This window comes from Vigna unguiculata, chromosome 1, assembly GCF_037176805.1.
Source record: "Vigna unguiculata cultivar grain cowpea cultivar isolate G323 ecotype 2 chromosome 1, ASM3717680v1, whole genome shotgun sequence".
Taxonomy (NCBI): Eukaryota; Viridiplantae; Streptophyta; class Magnoliopsida; order Fabales; family Fabaceae; genus Vigna; species Vigna unguiculata.
Window position 1 is genome coordinate 45,227,227 of NC_140792.1, and position 18,878 is coordinate 45,246,104.

Below are 18,878 nucleotides of genomic sequence, written 5' to 3' on the forward strand. Positions count from 1 at the left end.
AAATGCAAATTCATTTTCATATATTCTTTTAATTTAATTTTGTTAAAGTCGTGTGTTTTATACTCAAATTTAGTTTGACGTTCATTAAAAATGCATTTTCATTTAACGTATTCTGTAAAAAGCCATTTTTATATAAAATCATGAGATAAAACATGAATTTTATTGTAACTAAATTAAAATCACTTTAAATTCATTAAAGTAAATCAAAGAACACAGAAAAGTCTTGATTGAAATCACCATTTTAGAAGAAAGAAATTAATAAAATTGTGCTTAATAACATCAGTTAAACATAGCAACAAACCAACTACCCCTGCTTATTTGTTGATGGAATCATCTGTTCAAACTCAAGATAAATGGAAGCATCACTCCTCTGAATAAATCACATTGGATCGACTTCAGATTTAGTTTCTGCATGGGTGAACACAGGTGAGTAATTCTAAATCAAATGAATCAAATTTGGAAAACATGATTTTATTCTTCTGGGAGAGTTTGGAGGATTTGAAACAAATAACGTCTAAAAATTGGTATGACCCTATTGTAAATGTTTCCTTTTAACTTCATCAAATTGTTGACGGTTTAAATCGACAAAAATATGCCAAAGAAGTAATATATATGACAGAAATGATCATAATACCTGAAAAAAAAACATAAAACATGAATTTAAAGTGTATTTCAGTTCGAAGGACTGAAAAGAAAATGAAATTAAAAATAATAAAAGACTCAAAATATCTATTTTAAAAAATAAAAAGACAAGTAAAAAATTTGAAGGCTTAAACATTACAGAGCAACAAAGAAGCACCGGAGCAGAGATCTTCGTCTTTATTCTTTGTACAATCGCAATTGCTCGAAGACAATTCATTGAATCCAACTTCGAGCTACCGAGCCAATCAACCAGTGAAAGTATCACTTCATATAGGGCGAGGTTTTGCTATTCCATGTTAGGCCACTCGGAAAATAAGAATGGAAAGGGGCATGGTTGTTGACCACTGAGGAATTCTCTAACTCCTTTCTATTAACGGGCGCTCAGTGAACGCACATTTTCGAAATTTACTCGGAGTTCAAATTCTTAACAGATTTGAACTAATCCGATAGGCGAATCCGATTTCGTCCACTTCCGAGAGCCATTTTTTCCCGTCATCGCTGTTTTATTTTATTTTTTACTACATTTAGCATTCGAATCAGGAGAAGATGCTGCGTCTGAAAGCGTTTCGGCCTACGAGCGACAAAATCGTTAAGATCCAATTGCATCCGACGCATCCATGGATGGTTACGGCCGATGATTCAGATCGAGTTTCGGTTTGGAACTGGGAGCACCGCCAGGTATAGAACCCCCTCGTTCAATTCACTGTTTATCGTTTCGGTTCGGTGTTTCCGCTTTCTGTTGTTTGCTGTGTTTTAATGGAAACCTCATTCAGGTGGTGTATGAGTTGAAAGCTGGTGGAGTGGACGAGCGGCGTTTGGTCGGCGCCAAGTTGGAGAAGCTGGCCGAGGGAGAAATAGGTTCAATTCTCTTTAATATTTTATCAGTGAATAACCAGAGTTGTTAAGTTGTTCTATTACATAGACCTGCTGCATTTGCTTCTGTTGGAGGTTTTGGATGTAAGTCTCGTGATCCGTAAATGGTACTGTGTTACGCTGGTCTTCAGTGACGATTGATGACATGAATTTGTTGATTTTTGGCATTGATATTGTACTTGTCATTTTTTGTTTTTTGGAATTAACTAAGTATTCATTGTTGCCATTTTGTTACGTTCATTGTAGTGAAAACCTTCAATTATGTAAATTTTCTTTGGGTCTGATTGCTATGATGCTTATAGTCTCCATCCATGATACTGTTCTTGGTTAGTTTCACCGTATTTTCCTGGTCTCTCAGTGAGAATTGCTTAAATTTCTTCTTATGTTAGCACTTAGCGTTTGGTTAGTTTTGGTGATGTAACCGTGTGGTTTAATTTGTAGCTTGGCTTATTAACATTATTAGACTCTAGGAAATTTTAACAACTAACCAGTGAATTTCATTTTATACAAAATGAAAAAGAGCATGATAAACTGTTTGTGAACCAGCATTAGCGGTCCACATTTCTGTGAAGATCCGGTAACAGAACTTTAATGATTTGTTTTTTGTTTGATAGAGTCTAAAGGGAAGCCTACCGAAGCCATTCGGGGAGGAAGGTACCATGCGTTTGCATTTCTTTTTCTAGCTTTTATTTTGTGAATCATTTACTTACAATGATCCTTTACCGCCTCAAAGTGTTAAGCAGGTGAATTTTTATGATGATGATGTACGCTTTTGGCAACTTTGGCATAATCGTTCTGCGGCTGCTGAGGCTCCAACAGCTGTCCACACTTCAGCTTTTAGCTCTCCTGCCCCATCAACAAGAGGGAGACATTTTCTTGTCATATGTTGTTTAAACAAAGCTATATTTTTGGACTTGGTGACAATGCGGAGCCGTGATGTACCAAAGCAAGAGCTTGATAACAAGTCCCTTCTGTGGTAAAATTTTATTACATTATTCAATATTCTTCAGCTTGCATAGTCATTGATACAAAAATTGCTAGCTATCTCTTAAGGCAATATTTTTAGATTCCTGTCCTATAGATGGTGCTAGATTGTGTTATGCATATCAGGGTCATTCTTTTATTAGTTCCTTCTATGACTGCGAAGTTGTCAATGATATAATGTGATGCTCTTCAACTTCTGCAACAATTTTATGTTGTATCAAACTTTGCAAATACTTATTTGTTAGCATCATTCTTTCCTGGCCATGCCGCAACCTTATACAGCGCACAATCAAGGAATGAAAAAGTTGCATTCTGTTGGGTTCCTTAAATTTAATCATTTATAAAGATATGGTAATTTATTTTTGGGTAAAATATTTTACTTTAAATTAAAATTTATTGTTCCTTAATTGGTCTCTACTGTGAGATTATTGCCTTACCCACTACCCAATACATTCATTTCACAAAAACAATCATTAAGACATGCATATAAGTATAGGGGTGATGCCTTCGTGGGCATATGCATGGATAAATGGCCAGATTCCAAAAGATGATTTCTCTTCCTAGACAATAATTTTTCACCACCTTTTCTTTTGGTATTCTAATTCTATTTTGCACAAATTAAAGTCCTTCGTATGAAAAATATTCTCCTTTTCATTTAAATGTATCAAACAACTGCATTACCGATTTTCTCAATTCTCGATGGAAATTTGTCACCACATGTTGTGTGACATAATTCTGCATCTAAGACGTAAATTAATTAATTGTGATGAATACATATCTTGTTTGCATATTATACTTTGCAGTACTTGTGCACACTGTATGAGTTCCAATTTTGCAATTTCACATGCTGTTGCAGCATGGAGTTCCTTTATAGAACTGGTGTTGGTGATGGTCCTCTTGTTGCTTTTGGTTCATCAGATGGTGTCATTAGAGTTCTCTCAATGATGACATGGAAGGTGGGCATATGAAATATTAATATTAATCTGTATGAGTCTTCTCAAGTTTAATATTACCATATTATGTGATATGTTTGTTCCTTTCAGCTTGTGCGAAGATACACCGGAGGTCATAAAGGATCGATCTCTTGTTTGATGTCCTTCATGGCTGCTTCTGGCGAGGTAACTCTTGATTCCTTATCGAAGAATAACTTATTCTACTTTATCGAATTTTACTTGCATTAACTTTTGGGAACTTAGTTAGAATCTCTGTCATCCCTCTCATATGTTCTAACAGAGTATTGTTGCTCTAACCCCCTTATCCTTTTCCTATATCCCGTGTTAGTAGCCATTGGATCAGACTTGTGTTAATGACATTTCTAATGGCCACCTTACCAAGCATGGTTATATAGAGTAACATTAATTTTCAGAAAAAACAGAGATTTGAATGGACTTATTGTTGTTGTATATTTTGCCAAAAATTTCAAACTTAGTAATTTTAGGCTGTCTTGAGTACTACTTCAAAAGAGATTATCTCATTTGAAGGGAACATTTATGAATTTGTTCTTTCATTCCAATAATGCAATACCAAAGAACTTAGAATAGATTCCACATTGACCCGTCTTTATATTTTTTATTTACATTTATCTCAATCTAAAATATTAACTTATTTGTATTTTAACTTGCACATTTAGTTTATATTTTGTTAATTCACTCTACTTCATTTTGCTTGATTGTATTTATTTATTTGTACAATAGACAAACCCTTCTTAACCCCCTAAAAAAAACTTCACATCCACTTATCTCACTCCTCCGTCCACTTCCTTCCTCTAGCAGCACCACCCTCCTCCTTCTTCCACCCTCTCATCTGCATGAACCCAATCAGCATCCACCCTTGTTTCATTCCTATTGGTTTCCAATAAGAGATTTCTGGTTGAAGATTCTCCTATTAGTTTATTTCTACATATTTCTATTTGATTGCACACTCAAGGATTTGAGGTGGGTGTTTCTTCGGGGGATAGTTCCGGATTATTGGATGCTAATACTGCCTAGCTATAAAGGTCTCTCTTTATCTATTTTTTAATCTCTTTGGGTTATATTTATATTTATGTTGCATTTCCAACACTATTACAGAAGTTGCATTTTGTGGCAGCACCATGTCCATTAAGATATTTTATTGGGAAATTACAATTGCTAGTTAATATGTTAAATTCATGTGAAGGTTTTGCATGACTGGTTACCTCTATATATTGTATTTATTATTGGAAGTTGCTTTTGTATTTTGTATGAAATTTCAATTGGGAGTTGGGGGTGAATGTCTGTTGGCTTTCAGGCTCTTCTGGTGTCGGGTGCTAGTGATGGATTGCTCATAATTTGGAGTGCTGACCACGGACAGGATTCACGTGAACTTGTACCCAAGCTTAGTTTAAAAGTACAGTTCTTTTCCTCATTTTAATTCCTCTTTGTCGGTTCAATAATTGGTGAAAAAATAAGTCAGTGTTAGTTGTGGATTAGTTACAGTTGCAATTTCCTCTTTGTTGTTCAAGAAATGTCATTCCAAATTGGAAGGTGAGAATGCGATTCAAATGAAGTATAAGATAAATAACAAATCATAATAGAAAAGGAACATCTAAAATATGTGCACAAGGCACAATGCAAACTTACATTGAGGCAAATAAAATGGTTTTTTTTTTTTTATCTTCTGAATTTATGTGGATTTTTTCCCTTCTCTTTTTCTACCTTGTTATTCTTTTCTGTATGATCCATGCTGATTCTGTGCATGGACATTTCATTGGTTAATGAAACCTCTTAATGCATCTAGGCACATGATGGCGGGGTTGTGGCAGTTGAGTTGTCAAGGGTAATGGGAGGTGCTCCTCAGCTAATCACAATTGGTGCAGATAAGACATTAGCCATATGGGACACTGTGTCCTTTAAGGTGTGTTGCTAATACCTGGATATTTTAAATTTTGTTAAAATTCTCTTGGTTACTAGAAAGACTTAGCATAAGAATATCTTTGACCCTCAGGAGCTACGGCGGATAAAGCCAGTTCCCAAATTGGCTTGCCATAGTGTGGCTTCTTGGTGCCATCCTCGAGCTCCAAACCTTGATATTCTAACCTGTGTCAAAGATTCTCACATATGGTAAGTAGTTCTCTTTCTTCTTTGGTGTCTTTAAGTTTCTTAATTATTTTTATTTGATAATGTGATGATACACTATGTTCATTATACATAAGAATTTTAATTTGAACTTTTTTTAGGGCAATCGAACATCCCACTTATTCTGCTCTCACGAGGCCATTGTGTGAATTGACCTCAGTTATTCCTCCACAGGCCCTTTCTCCTAATAAGAAATTGAGGGTATGTTGTTTGATTAGTTGGTTACCATTCATCGCCTATTTTTATTCAAATTTCTGAATTGGCATAATATTTTTTGTTAAGGTATCCCACTTAGAATGGTATGAATATATATATCAAATCATTAAAGGATTTTGAGAACAACAATTTTGAATGGTGGCAAGGACAGATAAAAATCAAGTGTAACAAAATCTGTGGAAAGCTTTACTTCAACCCTGTCATCAGTTCTGTATGTTGTAGAATATGCTTATCATACCGCTGGGCAAAAAATCCTTTTTAACCAAGAGGAAACCGAATTTCCAGCCCTCATTACTCTCTCCCGAATTTCCCATTCTTTGTGTTTAGTCTAGTCAAACTCAATCTTTCCTCTGATTTTTGTGGCAGGTGTATTGTATGGTTACACATAATTTGCAGCCACATCTAGTTGCTACAGGAACCAACATTGGTGTTATTATCTGTGAGTTTGATGCTAGATCTCTTCCACCTGTAGCTCCTCTACCAACTCCAGCAGACAGTAGAGAGCATTCTGCCGTATTTGTAATTGAAAGGGAATTGAAGCTATTAAATTTTCAGTTAAACAACTCTGCAAATCCATCTCTTGGAAATAACAGCTCCTTGCCAGAAACAGGAAGACCCAAGGGAGACTTTTTTGAACCATTATCTGTCAAGCAGGGGAAGAAGCACATTAGTACTCCTGTTCCACATGATTCGTACTCTGTTCTTTCTGTCAGCAGTTCAGGAAAGTAAGTTGCCTCTGACAAAGACTTTTGGCACTGCTCTATTTTTTTCTTCTTCTAAATTTTTGTAATTAAAATTAAATTAGTATTTTGTTCTGCAATATAATTTAATGGCTTTGATTTTTTCTAAGAATACAGGATGGATAAAATTCTCACTTTTGGTATTCCATATATATATATATATATGTATATATATATATATATATATATATCAGTGATAACTCAATAAATGCTGTCTTTACTGTGTGGTTTTTTGCCTGGGTTTTTCTATGATTATGTTTCCTCCTTTTATCATATATTTTTGTGAAATTGGAGTGTGCTGCTTACTACCTCATATGTTTACAGGTATCTAGCAATTGTTTGGCCAGATATTCCTTATTTCTCTGTCTACAAGGTTAGTGATTGGTCAATAGTTGACTCTGGAAGTGCAAGGCTTCTGGCATGGGATACTTGTCGTGACAGATTTGCTATATTGGAATCAGCATTACCTCCTAGAATTCCTGTAATCCCCAAGGGTAGTTCATCAAAAAGAGCCAAAGAAGCTGCTGCGGCACAAGCAGCAGCAGCAGCAGCAGCTGCTGCTGCTTCCACAGCTTCTGTTCAAGTCCGCATCTTATTAGATGATGGTACATCAAATATACTAATGAGGTCTGTTGGCGCACGCAATGAACCAGTAAGATTCTTTCTCAGTCTTAAATTTTCCTTATAAGAACTTAAAGGTTGTCACAATAACCTACTATTGAATAATTTCTGTTCATTTGAATAAAAGTTCTGTAAATTTTTATAGTGAATCAATGACAATAATTGAAACATTATTTATCTCAGTTTACGTTTATTTTAATTGATAGCCACTACAGAAAACATTCTATTGTTGTTTTAGATGTGCATATGAAAAAGGGGAAGGGGGGCGTGCACTCTTACATAGATTATTGCTCACTGATAAATTATGTATAGAAACTTATAAAATGATTCTCCGGTAAAAGCTTTTTGTGTTTACTGTTTCATGTAAAAATGTGGTGTTGAAACTTTGTATGAAATTGGCTGCAGTATGTAAATGAATAAAGATTTAAGTTTTTTAAGTCTTCTAGATAAATCATTTTCGCTTCTGTCAATGATGAGTAGTTTGCTTGATTTTCCCTATGAAGATATTATTACCTTTTATGCATTTTATTCTTCATAGAAAGTGCCAACGGAATCAGGAACCAAAATTTGAATGTTATGGTGCCTTTTTTTAACTCATGTATCCCTTTAGGTCATTGGTTTGCGTGGAGGAGCTCTGCTTGGTGTTGCCTATCGAACATCTAGGAGAGTCAGTCCTATTGCTGCCACAGCTATTTCAACAATCCAGTCTATGCCCTTATCAGGCTACGGAAGCAGTGGTCTTTCTTCTTTTACTACTTATGATGATGGATTTTCTTCAAATAGACCTCCAACCACAGCAGCACCTCAAAACTTCCAGCTATACAGGTGAAACTTATATATGTTGTACAGTAAAGAAATAATTTTTATTTGAATATATTGTAGTGAATGTTGGACTCTGAAGGGTCAACAAGAAAAAAAGGTGATAGTAGAAATGATGAGAATGCTAAGCACCTATTCAGGAAAACATGACAGAAATTTAGTTATAGTGATTAGGACACATTAAGAAAGCCACTGGAAGAGTAGATTGTATGGTTTTAATTCTGTGAAAAAGGGAGGGAGACCCAGCAGAACATTGGATGTAGTTTTTAAGAGGAATTTCAGGGTGGAAGGGACTAGGGTATTATGGGTTGCCCAAGTCCCACATCAAGTGGTATGGGATGCTTGGTGAAGTATTTAAGTGTTTGGTTTACCCCCATTAATATCTAGTCTTTTAGGGTGGTATCCTAAGGGCTCTACCAATGATTTTGATCAATGAGGGAGTTGAGTGATGTATCGAGTGAAAGTCTCTTAGACGTCTCTTAGGGATGGTGCTATGATAGAGACTGATATTCTGTGTTTGTCACACGGTAAATAATATCTTTGAAGCTTGGTCTTTAACTGAGTCAAATAATGTTGTGTGATCCATGTAACCGACCACATCTAATGGGATAAAACTTTTGTTGTTATTATAAAGGAATTTAACATGGTGTTACTACTTCCTATGACATTTTTCATAGCCGTGTAAAGATGGGAGGCTCAAATCAGCAAATTAATGTTAGGTTCTAAGTAACATAGTCCAATTGATCAACTTCTACCCCTTTAAAATTAAACCAGCTTACAATATGTATCATCTCTCAGTTTGCCAGCTATATTCCTCTTCTCCAGCTCACTGGAATGTATTGAGAATAGTTGCTAAGGTCTACAATTATTCACTTTGTAAATGTTATTTTTTTCTTTTCCAAAATCATTGTTTGAGGCAGAATTGTGACCATCTGAACTAACAAAGTCCCTTCAATATTTTCTTTTTCTAGACAGTATTTAAACTATCACTTGCTGTTGCCAGCTCTCTAACAGTTTTGCACTAACCCATAGGTCTTATTTTTTAACACTTTATAAAGTCTCTATACTAGAAATGCTACATTTTGAGAGAGGCAGCTAACCTTTTTGTTATTTATCGGTTAATTAAACTTGAAGCTTTTTGTGTTTGTATTTTTGTTTGATAGAGAAGCATAGACAAAGCCTCTTTTACTTGAATTCCTATATCTATACCTCCTTTTTTCAGTTCTTTAGTTGAAACCCAACTCTTAAAAGAAGTTCCCTTCATGAAAGTCTCTCTTTAGAAGGTTAAGGCTAAGCTCCCTCCAAGATGGAGAGTTGTTGCTGTACAATGGCACAATGGTAATATGTGGAATTTGTAAGATGCATATTTTATGAATTCGTGCCTCACAAGACTATTTCAACTAATGATATTGTTACTTGTTATTGGAATTAAGAGAGTGCACTCTTCTGCTTTTACGCTCAGGTTGCTTGCCAGTAAGGGTAGAAACAATTCAGATTTTTGGCGGGTTTGTATCACTATTATGAAGCCCAAACCTAGCCTATTTATTTATTATAAGTCTTTTTTAAGTCTTAGCCTGACCTGTTTAAAAGTCTTACTTGACCTGAAAGTGTAGCTATGTAACATGTTTTGTAGAAAAACCTATAAACAAACCAATGTGCTTTATCTAGACCACCAAGCCTAAAAAGACAACCGAACCTTGTGCATTACATAAATTATTCTTTATTTTCTAAAGACTAATATTAAAGGAAATAAAACAATTTTAGCAAGCAAAAGGCCATTGTGCTAAAAATGGATAGATACACAACATACATAGGTCCTGAGACACCTTGTTTGACACTCTACAATGCTTCATTCTTGTACCAATTGAAGATTTTGCTTAAATTACACTTCTGAAGCTGAAAATTATGTTTATTTGTTAAACTTGTGATTGCATTTCATTCGTACAAAGTTGAATGCTGGCATTACTTTAAGTTCTATTTTGTTTTTGTGAGGTTACAAGTACAAGTGCACAAGTTTTCTTGACATTGACATTGCTATCATAATTTTGTTTGTGATTCAGTTGGGAGACATTCCAGCCAGTGGGGGACCTTCTTCCTCAGCCAGAATGGACTGCTTGGGACCAAACCGTTGAGTACTGTGCATTTGCATACCAGCAATACATAGTCATATCTTCTTTGCGCCCTCAATATAGATATTTGGGAGATGTTGCAATCCCATATGCTACCAGTGCTGTTTGGCACAGGAGGCAACTGTTTGTGGCTACCCCAACTACTATCGAGTAAGTCTTTATATATTGGTCCTTTTTATAATTTTTTTGTTGACTGCTCCATTATTTTTTGTCGGTTTACTTTAGTTGTTTTGAAAGTGGAAATGACAGACTGTGTCTCATACATTGTCAATTTGTCTATCTCCCAGTTGGCCTAAGTATCATCTACTCATCACAACCAAAGACAGAAAAGGGAGAATCATGATTTAGGAAATGTTCATGAATATGTATACTGTTTTGGAAAATGCCTTAGAGTGTGTTTGCTTTTCCAATTCCCACTTTCCCATTCACCTTCAATGACTCCTGCAGTGATTTGGCTTTGAATCTGACCCAACAGAGTTTCAAACACACCCTTAACAGAATATTAACTAGATTAGTCTAAACATCAACACTGGTAAAATTTTCCCTACGGGATTTATTTGTTTGGATTTCCTAAATGGGATTCATTCCCAACAAAAACAACAATCTAACCTGGATTCCAATTTAGTGGAGTTTCATCCTTATCCTTCACCCGCTTCTCCAACAACCAATAATGATAGTAATTAAAGATAAGACAAACTAATTTATTTATTTGTTTTCCTGACGACAATGTTTTATGTGTTTCTCTTGCAATGTGGTATGGGTTGTATTCATTTGCAAATGTTTCTAATAATATTTAAAGTTTAAGCAATGTTGAATGTCGTAAACATGTTAAAGAAACTAATTTCAATTTACAACTATCCATGGCTAATAAATTGTTTAGGCGAAGATTTTAAAATGGTTAATGATTAATATCTGCAATGGCCATAATTCATATTCATTTTACCTTTACTAATAAGTTTTGGTTTTCAGAATCGTTTTTGTGGATGCTGGGGTTGCTCAAATTGACATTGAAACTAAGAGGATGAAAGAAGAGCAGAAAATGAAAGAAGCACAGGCAAAAGCTGTTGCAGAGCACGGAGAGTTAGCACTAATTACTGTAGAAGGTCCTCAGTCTGCTAAGGAAGAAAGAATAGCATTGAGGCCACCGATGTTGCAGGTTACAAAAGCTTCAACTTTTTATCATCTCTGAAAATGATTGCAAACATTCAGGGCCTTTTTTTTGTCTTCCTCAGATTTAATATTTTGTTTCTGGATATGATTGATATGGGTTGGTGGAAGAAATTGACATTTTTAGATGGGAGTGTTGAATGTGAATGTCTGCTAATCCTTTAAACCTTCTTCTGTTAGCATTTTGGTGTGATCTAAATCTTGGACTAGCTATTAATTCTCGTCAGTTTTGAAGTTTGTAATGAATATGTCTGTTTTTTCTTAATTCAATAGGATGTTCCTGGTTTTATGCTGAACTATGCTCCAAACAATTCAAAATAATGTTTCATGTGAAATTTGAAAGCGAGGCAAATCGTTTTTGTTTCTCTGTTGGTTATATATGTCCTGGTTAGAGATCCCTGGTGTCTAGAAGTCAATGCAAGGATACAATATTCAAGTTTTTCCCTATAAAAAATTATTGTTAGAAGTAAAAATATCTCTAGTTTCTCTTTGGAATTTGTTTTCTCTCACAAAAACGTAAAGGTATTTGTTGTTCTGGCTGTAGGTGGTTCGGTTGGCTTCATTTCAGCATGCTCCTTCAGTGCCACCTTTCTTAACATTACCGAAACAATCTAGAGTTGATGGTGATGACTCTTGGTCGGCAACAGAAGAGAGAAAGACAGGTGAGGTGGCAGTTGGTGGTGGGGGTGTGGCTGTGGCAGTTACCCGCTTCCCAATGGAGCAGAAACGTCCAGTTGGGCCTCTTGTAGTTGTAGGTGTCAGGGATGGAGTTCTTTGGCTAATTGACAGGTAGTTAGTACTTCGCAGTTACACATGTATGTTTAAAATTGGAAACGGGTTAGAGAAATAATGAATTAAGTGATTTGCACTCAACAGACTGTATTTATATGCATAAAAAAAAGAAAACAAGTTCACTCAGAAATTAAACTATTTTCTTTGATCCCAAATTTCTAATCTTTCATCAGCTTTGCCGTTTATTATGTCCACTAGTTGCTATTATAACTATAGAAATAAAGAGCAGATCCTCATGTAATTAAGATTATAACTATTATAACTATTAATGAATGCATTTGAGTTGTCTTAAAATCACACGATTTTAGCTCAATGTCTCTCTTTCGTGTAGTTTAATAGTTACTATTCAATGATTTCAATGCTTTTAATACAACCCTGAATGTTATAACTGTTTACTTTCAATCATCACCAACACTTCTGCCCCTCCATAATCTAAGTGAGACCTTTATAACATTTAATTTGTGCAAACGTGTTGTACATACGTGCAGTTAGTGTGATGTGTTTTTTGTGGAGTTTTCAGTTATGCTTTCCCCTTTAATGAATAAATCACTTTAATGCAGTGTCTTTTACATTAGGGTAAAGTATGCCTATATATCTTCCTCAAAGTGTAACAAAATTACTCTGAATTCCTATGAAATCCACCCTTTTAAATTTTCACTTGTTACAAGCCATTTGAATACTTATGTCCTTTCCAATTAGATTAAAATGCACCGAAAAGTAAATGTCTAAAACTCAGGACGGTTTTAATGTTGTTTAATCAAACCTTGAGAAATCAACACCTAGTTATCATGTTATGTACTTGTTAGAGAATGCCACGGTGAATGAAAAGCTACACAAGAAATGATGTGATCAAGAATAAAGTGTATTAAGGAGAAAGTTGGAGTTGCACTTATTAAATGTGTTTAGTGGAATACTAGATTTTATGCCTTTCTATTTAGAGCAGCCAACTGATTCCAATAAAGTTGACTTTTTTTTGTCTTGGCTCTGGCCTCTGGTTAGCTTTTAAGTGGCATAGTTAACACGTGCATGTCTTATAGATGTCTAATTTAAGATTATTCGTTTGTATTGGATACTGGTTTCAAAAAGGATGTTATTGATTTGTGGGTTGTGGTAGGTACATGTGTGCTCATGCCTTATCCTTGAGTCATCCTGGTATTCGCTGCCGATGCCTTGCAGCTTACGGAGATGCTGTTAGTGCAGTAAAATGGTATTTTGATTTCTTTATGTCCCTCTTTCTCCATTATCATTGCTTATTAATAATTCAGATATATCTGTATATCTCATTATACTTTTTGGAACAGGGCAAGTAGACTTGGAAGAGAACACCATGATGATTTAGCACAATTTATGCTAGGAATGGGCTATGCTACTGAAGCACTTCATCTGCCTGGAATATCAAAGAGGTATAGCTATATGCTTAGAGACAAGAGGCTGCAGTTTTGATTTTATTTATGATTTTTGTGTACTCCTTATGGCAAGGTATGGTTCGACCAAAAACATATTGATATTTATGTTCTGCAGGTTGGAGTTTGATTTGGCAATGAAGAGCAATGATTTGAAAAGAGCTCTTCATTGTCTTCTTACCATGAGTAACAGCCGGGATATAGGACAAGATGATACTCCTGGTCTTGGTTTGAATGACATTCTTAATTTATCAGATAAAAAACCAGAGAAAATATCAGATAAAAAAAAAGATATGGTTGAAGGTTTTCAGGGTATAGTGAAATTCGCGAAAGAGTTCTTGGATCTTATTGACGCTGCAGATGCTACTGCACAGAGTGAAATTGCTCGTGAGGCTCTTAAGAGGTTAGCTGCAGCAGGTTCAGTGAAAGGTGCTTTAGAAGGTCATGAATTGAGAGGATTAGCATTACGTCTTGCAAATCATGGAGAGTTGACTCGTCTAAGTGTAAGCAGTCTTTCTTAATATTGCACTCTCTCTATCTGGAAGTAAATTGCCTTACATTGATTGGGTGCTTGCTTTTATAATTGAATGTGGCTGGATTAATTGTGTTTGTGCCTAGCAGTGTTCCTCACTGATTTTTTAAGATAACTATTAGATGTTGTAGTGATAATGTGTATACCTGTTCTTCTACATGCATACTACCGATGGTTAGAAGTGATTTGAATATGACAAGGCATTAGTACCACGGTCTTGTATTCTTTTGTGCCAAATATGGTCAAGTCTGTTAATTATTTATTCTTACAGAAGTGTGTGCATGATAACATGTGTTTGTAAGAGAGAGATAGAGAGGTTTATGATTACTAATAAAAGAAATTTGAATGAGAGCTCGATTTTATAGGAAAAACAAGCACTGATGGAATAAATCATGAAATCAGCGAATGGTGGGTGGGGGTTAGGATGTAAAAAATATGTGGAAGGAAAAGTGGGTTTTTACATAGTTTGGCTATCTGATTTATAAGATTTGCCCCTACAAGATACATATAGTTTATTATCCATTTTTACCACTGTTTTTGGTATATTTAGTGTTCAAATACATTAAAGTGGGGCTGCGATTACTTTTTGTACAGGTTAGACATTGAAATATTTATATTGGTTCTTCCCAAAAAGGTTATTTTTGCTGGGTTTTTTTCTTATAGCGAATAGATAATATGATCCGTGATTCGCCAATAACAAAATATGATTCATGCACAAAATGGAATTTGTTAGGATTGCATGTCAATATAGCTACTACTCATTGTTCTCTACTTTTTGCCATGCTCATCACTACTACTTTTGGTTTCTAGTCAGTTCATTGTTCCATTGATGTTCAAAATTTCCCTTTCTTTTTAACATCTTCTATCTATTATAAAACGACTACTTGAAATGGCATATATTCATCTTTCTTTGGATTAACTTGTCTGCTTCGGCTCTTTAGTCTTAATGTTGTTTTAATCATAAACTTAGGAATATGTTCTTGCACTGCAGGGTTTGGTTAACAATTTAGTCACGCTTGGCTTGGGAAGGGAAGCAGCATTTGCTGGTGCTGTTTTGGGTGACAATGCTCTGATGGAGAAAGCATGGCAGGATACTGGAATGTTGGCAGAGGCTGTGCTTCATGCTCATGTATGATTTATTACTTACAACCTCCTGATCCCTCAATTTAGTACTATAGTCTGACCTTAGTATTTCCAGGCACATGGACGTCCAACTTTGAAGAACTTAGTGCAGGCTTGGAACCAAGCGTTACAGAGAGAGGTTGAACCTACCCCATCCCAGAAGACAGATGCTGCAGCTGCGTTTTTAGCTTCTCTTGAGGAGCCTAAGCTCACAAGTTTGGCAGATGCTGGGAAGAAACCACCTATTGAAATCCTGCCTCCGGGGATGATGTCTCTTAATGCTCCTATTTCCATCCAGAAAAAACCAGCTTCTTCTGCACAGAATTCCCAACAACCCCCAGACAAGCCATTGGCACTGGAAGCACCTCCTACAACCACAGCTGCACCAGAGAGTGCTACTCAGCAGCCTGAATCCACACCAGCATCAGTTAATGAGCCAACTCCATCAGAGTCTACCTCAGAGTCCACGCCAGCTCCTGTAGCTGCTCCACCTCAACCAGAATCAGGTGAAACCACCGTAGATAATGGGGTTCCTACCCCTGGACCAGCTAGTGACGGAGGTCCAAATGTTAATGGTGAAACTGGTCAAGCAGAAACGTCTACTGCCAATCCAGTACTTCCAGAGGTTCCCCCACCTCCAGTAGCAGCAGAGGTTTCGGAGACTTCTACTCCAAGTATAACTGCAGTTCCTACAACAACTACAGTTCCGGCAAATGATCCCTTTATATGATCGGTATACCCACCGCTTGAAAAATGAATTCATTTATAATTCATGTTTTGTAAAGAAATCGTTTTACAGATGAAGGAAATCTAGTATATTAGTTTGTAACAAGCCTAAACTCCAAAGCTAAATTGTACCGAGCAGCTGTGTTTCCCTTTTACCTAATTTTTTTTGTAGAGAATGGTACCGAGCTGCGATGTTGTCTCATATTGCTGTGATTGTGACATGTCGAGGGTTTTCTTTTCATTTTGTTTTGAATTTTTTGTTGACTGAATTTAAATTTTTGCTGTTTTATAATTTACAAGTTGAATGTCAACCTGTCTAGTTCACTGGGTAGTAACAGTTCATGAATTTCATATACAGTTGTACCCATCCACTGCATGCTATATCCATTTATTTATATTTTTTTACTCACTTGCCTTTTGTTGTGATTTTCCCCTTTAATGTGGTCGTTTCTGACTGGTTATCTGACATTTTTTTATTTATGAATCAATATGATATTTTGGTTGTCCCTCCATTGCGGAAGAGCTGGTCTTTCTAGAATCTTAACTTCAACTGTTGCTTCCTACTGTTTATTCCATGAAACTTAAATACGATTTTCTAAACTTATTCAATACACTTTTTTAAATCAAAATAAAGACAAGTTAGCACACTAGCATCTATATAGAGCCGGTTTTGAGCGCTAATACATCAGTCAAATCTGATATCAATCCAAAAACCAAAGTTTCATAAGATGATCTAAATAAAAGTACAAAAGTGATGATCTAAATAAAATTACACATAATTGCTTACAATCATAATATTTTTTTCTTTTATTGAATAAATTTCACCTTTGATATCTTCACATATGTCAATTCTTCAACAATTGTTTTAAAATAAACAATTTTTTCTTTATCAGAAAGTAATTACAAACAAACACTGCCACCACCATTGTATTTTTGTTTTGCATGATGATTACACCGAGTTTAGTATCTATAATCCCATTCACACTACTCCAACCAAACCAATACCATATCTTAAAAAACTTGATATTACTATTGTCAATCATTTACTAATTTAATACAGACTTCAGAGCGTACCAATACTCTATCTTTAGGCTCGGGCATGCCCTAACCTTGCGACCACCAAAAGTCCAAGAGTGCTTTCGTGACAGCAAAAACAAATAGTATTCAGCAATGACACAATTCAGTAATACCATACTTACCAGGTTTATAAAATTTGAATTCATTACAACAGGAAGCATCATCTCTACTCACTAATTACAAACCATAACATAAAAGTAAATGAAACTTCTATTCTTGACCCAAGGCAAGATCGTGCCAAGCATCCACGTTAACTTGTTGAGTCTCCTGATCTGTGATACATAGCAAAGTACACTGTTATAATAGTCAAGAAAATTAGATACGACCCTTCTATAGAGTCATCTTGCTAACAATGAAATTTTAACAAACCCATTATCAATAATATCTTTCGCAAACCAATTCCATAGTTTCGTATCCTCTTCTAAGAACGCTGTTAAATGTCAATTCACAAATGTGCGATTAACTTTAAAAAGAAAAAACTTTTCAGCACACCAGTTTGATATAATTTGGTATCTTCTGATGTTACTAAGTAAATGTTAATGCACAACTGAGGGTATCTTTAAAAAAACTATTCAGTGTGTGACTGGGTCGATTTTTAACTCAATCAATTCTTCACTTCAAAACCAACCCGAACATATAAACATTTGTCTAAATTCACGATAACCAATATTCCGATGTAGTTCTAGATAATGCAACATAAATCCAAACATGTAGTCAGTATAATAAGTGTTCAATTAAAACTGTTTTTCCAAACCAAGTTGAAGAAATGGATAGTCCACAAAATATTAGTGAAGTAGTGAACTACGAGACATACTTGAGTCCTCAGTATCATCTGTCCTTACAACCAGTGTTGGGGGCAGTGGAAGATCTGTAATAACAACAAGAAAGGTATAGGCACATCACATACCCATGTTGATGTAAAGATGAACAAAAAGATCCTTGCCAGAGGGAGGAAAGGAAAATAAAAACGCAAAGTAGAAACACATACCGTCATCAGGGAGAGTGTCTCTCATCCATTCTTCATCAACAATGTCAATTAAAATTCCCAAACTCAATTCTGCCATTTTCTATTTTCAATTTTCACCAACGCAGTCGGTGTTCCTGTTCAATGTCGAATACTCATTGTATAAAACTAAATAAATAGATTTTTCACACAAATAGATGTTTGCGTATGCAAAACCTAAATTTTAATTACCCACAGCTAAGATGCAGAACAATATGAAGTAATAAAGAAATTAAAAAAGATGGTAAAAAGAAAATGAAATTGAAGATTCAGAAAAAGATGATGAAAATGGAGAAAAGGAGCAGAAGGTACCAACCTGATACTGATAAGTGGATCAATAGGAGGTTATCCCGTGCTTGCCCCCCTTCAGTCAAGGCTTCAAATTATTATTGTTATTAAATACATTTATAACGGCTTTAGCGAATTGCTTACAGTGAACCATTTTCAAACTTTCTTTATATATGTTATGTACTTATTATGAAAATTATATCTCTTTGTTTTTTAATGCTTAGTAATTGGAATGCTGTGATTTTATCCTCAAAAAATAATGTGTACAATTTTTATGTTATAATATTTTTTAAGAAACCTTTTTTTGTCACTTTTCTTTATATAAAATTAGAAGCATATAATACATATTCAAATGGTTTTATAATACATAAGAGTTATTTTATGCTTGTGTTAATTCAAATACACGTATATTGCAAACAAAACAAATGTTTTTATTTATTCTTAGTATAAAGATTTTTATACTATCAATTAATATAAAGGTTCACATTATAAATGCATCTTAATTAAATTGTTTTAAAATATTATATATATATATATATATATATATATATATATATATGCGTCTTTTTTTTTTCTTTGAGTGCACATTTATTCCTATGCATAAATTTAATAAGATTTGAACAAAAAATCTAAGTGTCACAAACTATAG

At 35.0% G+C, this 18,878-nt stretch overlaps 2 protein-coding genes across 3 annotated transcripts; one reads left to right on the top strand and one right to left on the bottom strand.

Moving 5' to 3' along the window:
* Positions 1-758: 758 nt before the first annotated feature.
* Positions 759-16,172, top strand: LOC114168787 (Transducin/WD40 repeat-like superfamily protein). Of its 2 annotated transcripts, XM_028053768.2 has the most exons (21): positions 759-1,320; positions 1,416-1,500; positions 2,130-2,169; positions 2,249-2,491; positions 3,356-3,455; positions 3,543-3,617; positions 4,768-4,866; positions 5,257-5,373; positions 5,464-5,579; positions 5,696-5,795; positions 6,177-6,535; positions 6,875-7,202; positions 7,782-7,996; positions 10,051-10,269; positions 11,089-11,275; positions 11,831-12,075; positions 13,193-13,285; positions 13,380-13,481; positions 13,600-13,984; positions 15,005-15,142; positions 15,212-16,172. In XM_028053768.2, exons 1-21 carry the CDS (start codon positions 1,189-1,191, stop codon positions 15,863-15,865), a joined length of 4,032 nt encoding a protein of 1,343 aa, XP_027909569.1. In that variant the 5' UTR covers positions 759-1,188; the 3' UTR covers positions 15,866-16,172. The 2 variants fall into 2 exon arrangements, with proteins under 2 accessions (XP_027909569.1, XP_085530688.1); XM_085674562.1 differs by lacking the exon at positions 759-1,320 and having other exon boundaries at positions 1,413-1,500; positions 2,259-2,491.
* Positions 16,173-16,868: 696 nt separating this feature from the next.
* BNS (bonsai) lies at positions 16,869-18,395 on the bottom strand. The gene is made up of 4 exons (XM_028085024.2): positions 18,258-18,395; positions 17,927-18,039; positions 17,753-17,806; positions 16,869-17,210 (listed from the first exon to the last, which is right to left on the bottom strand). The coding sequence occupies exons 2-4, from the start codon at positions 18,000-18,002 to the stop codon at positions 17,149-17,151; spliced, it is 192 nt and encodes a 63-aa protein (XP_027940825.1). The 5' UTR covers positions 18,003-18,039; positions 18,258-18,395; the 3' UTR covers positions 16,869-17,148.
* Positions 18,396-18,878: the final 483 nt, after the last annotated feature.

Bases quoted from the DNA above. Each gene is read 5' to 3' on its own strand.
- LOC114168787 (XM_028053768.2), top strand. From the start codon at position 1,189: ATGCTGCGTCTGAAAGCGTTTCGGCCTACGAGCGACAAAATCGTTAAG. The intron at 2,170-2,248 runs GTACCATGCGTT...ACCGCCTCAAAG, and splicing joins GAAGCCATTCGGGGAGGAAG to TGTTAAGCAGGTGAATTTTT. The intron at 4,867-5,256 runs GTACAGTTCTTT...TAATGCATCTAG, and splicing joins TACCCAAGCTTAGTTTAAAA to GCACATGATGGCGGGGTTGT.
- BNS (XM_028085024.2), bottom strand. From the start codon at position 18,002: ATGGCAGAATTGAGTTTGGGAATTTTAATTGACATTGTTGATGAAGAA. The intron at 17,807-17,926 runs GTATGTGTTTCT...TTGTTATTACAG, and splicing joins AGACACTCTCCCTGATGACG to ATCTTCCACTGCCCCCAACA. The intron at 17,211-17,752 runs GTATGTCTCGTA...TATGTATCACAG, and splicing joins AGATGATACTGAGGACTCAA to ATCAGGAGACTCAACAAGTT.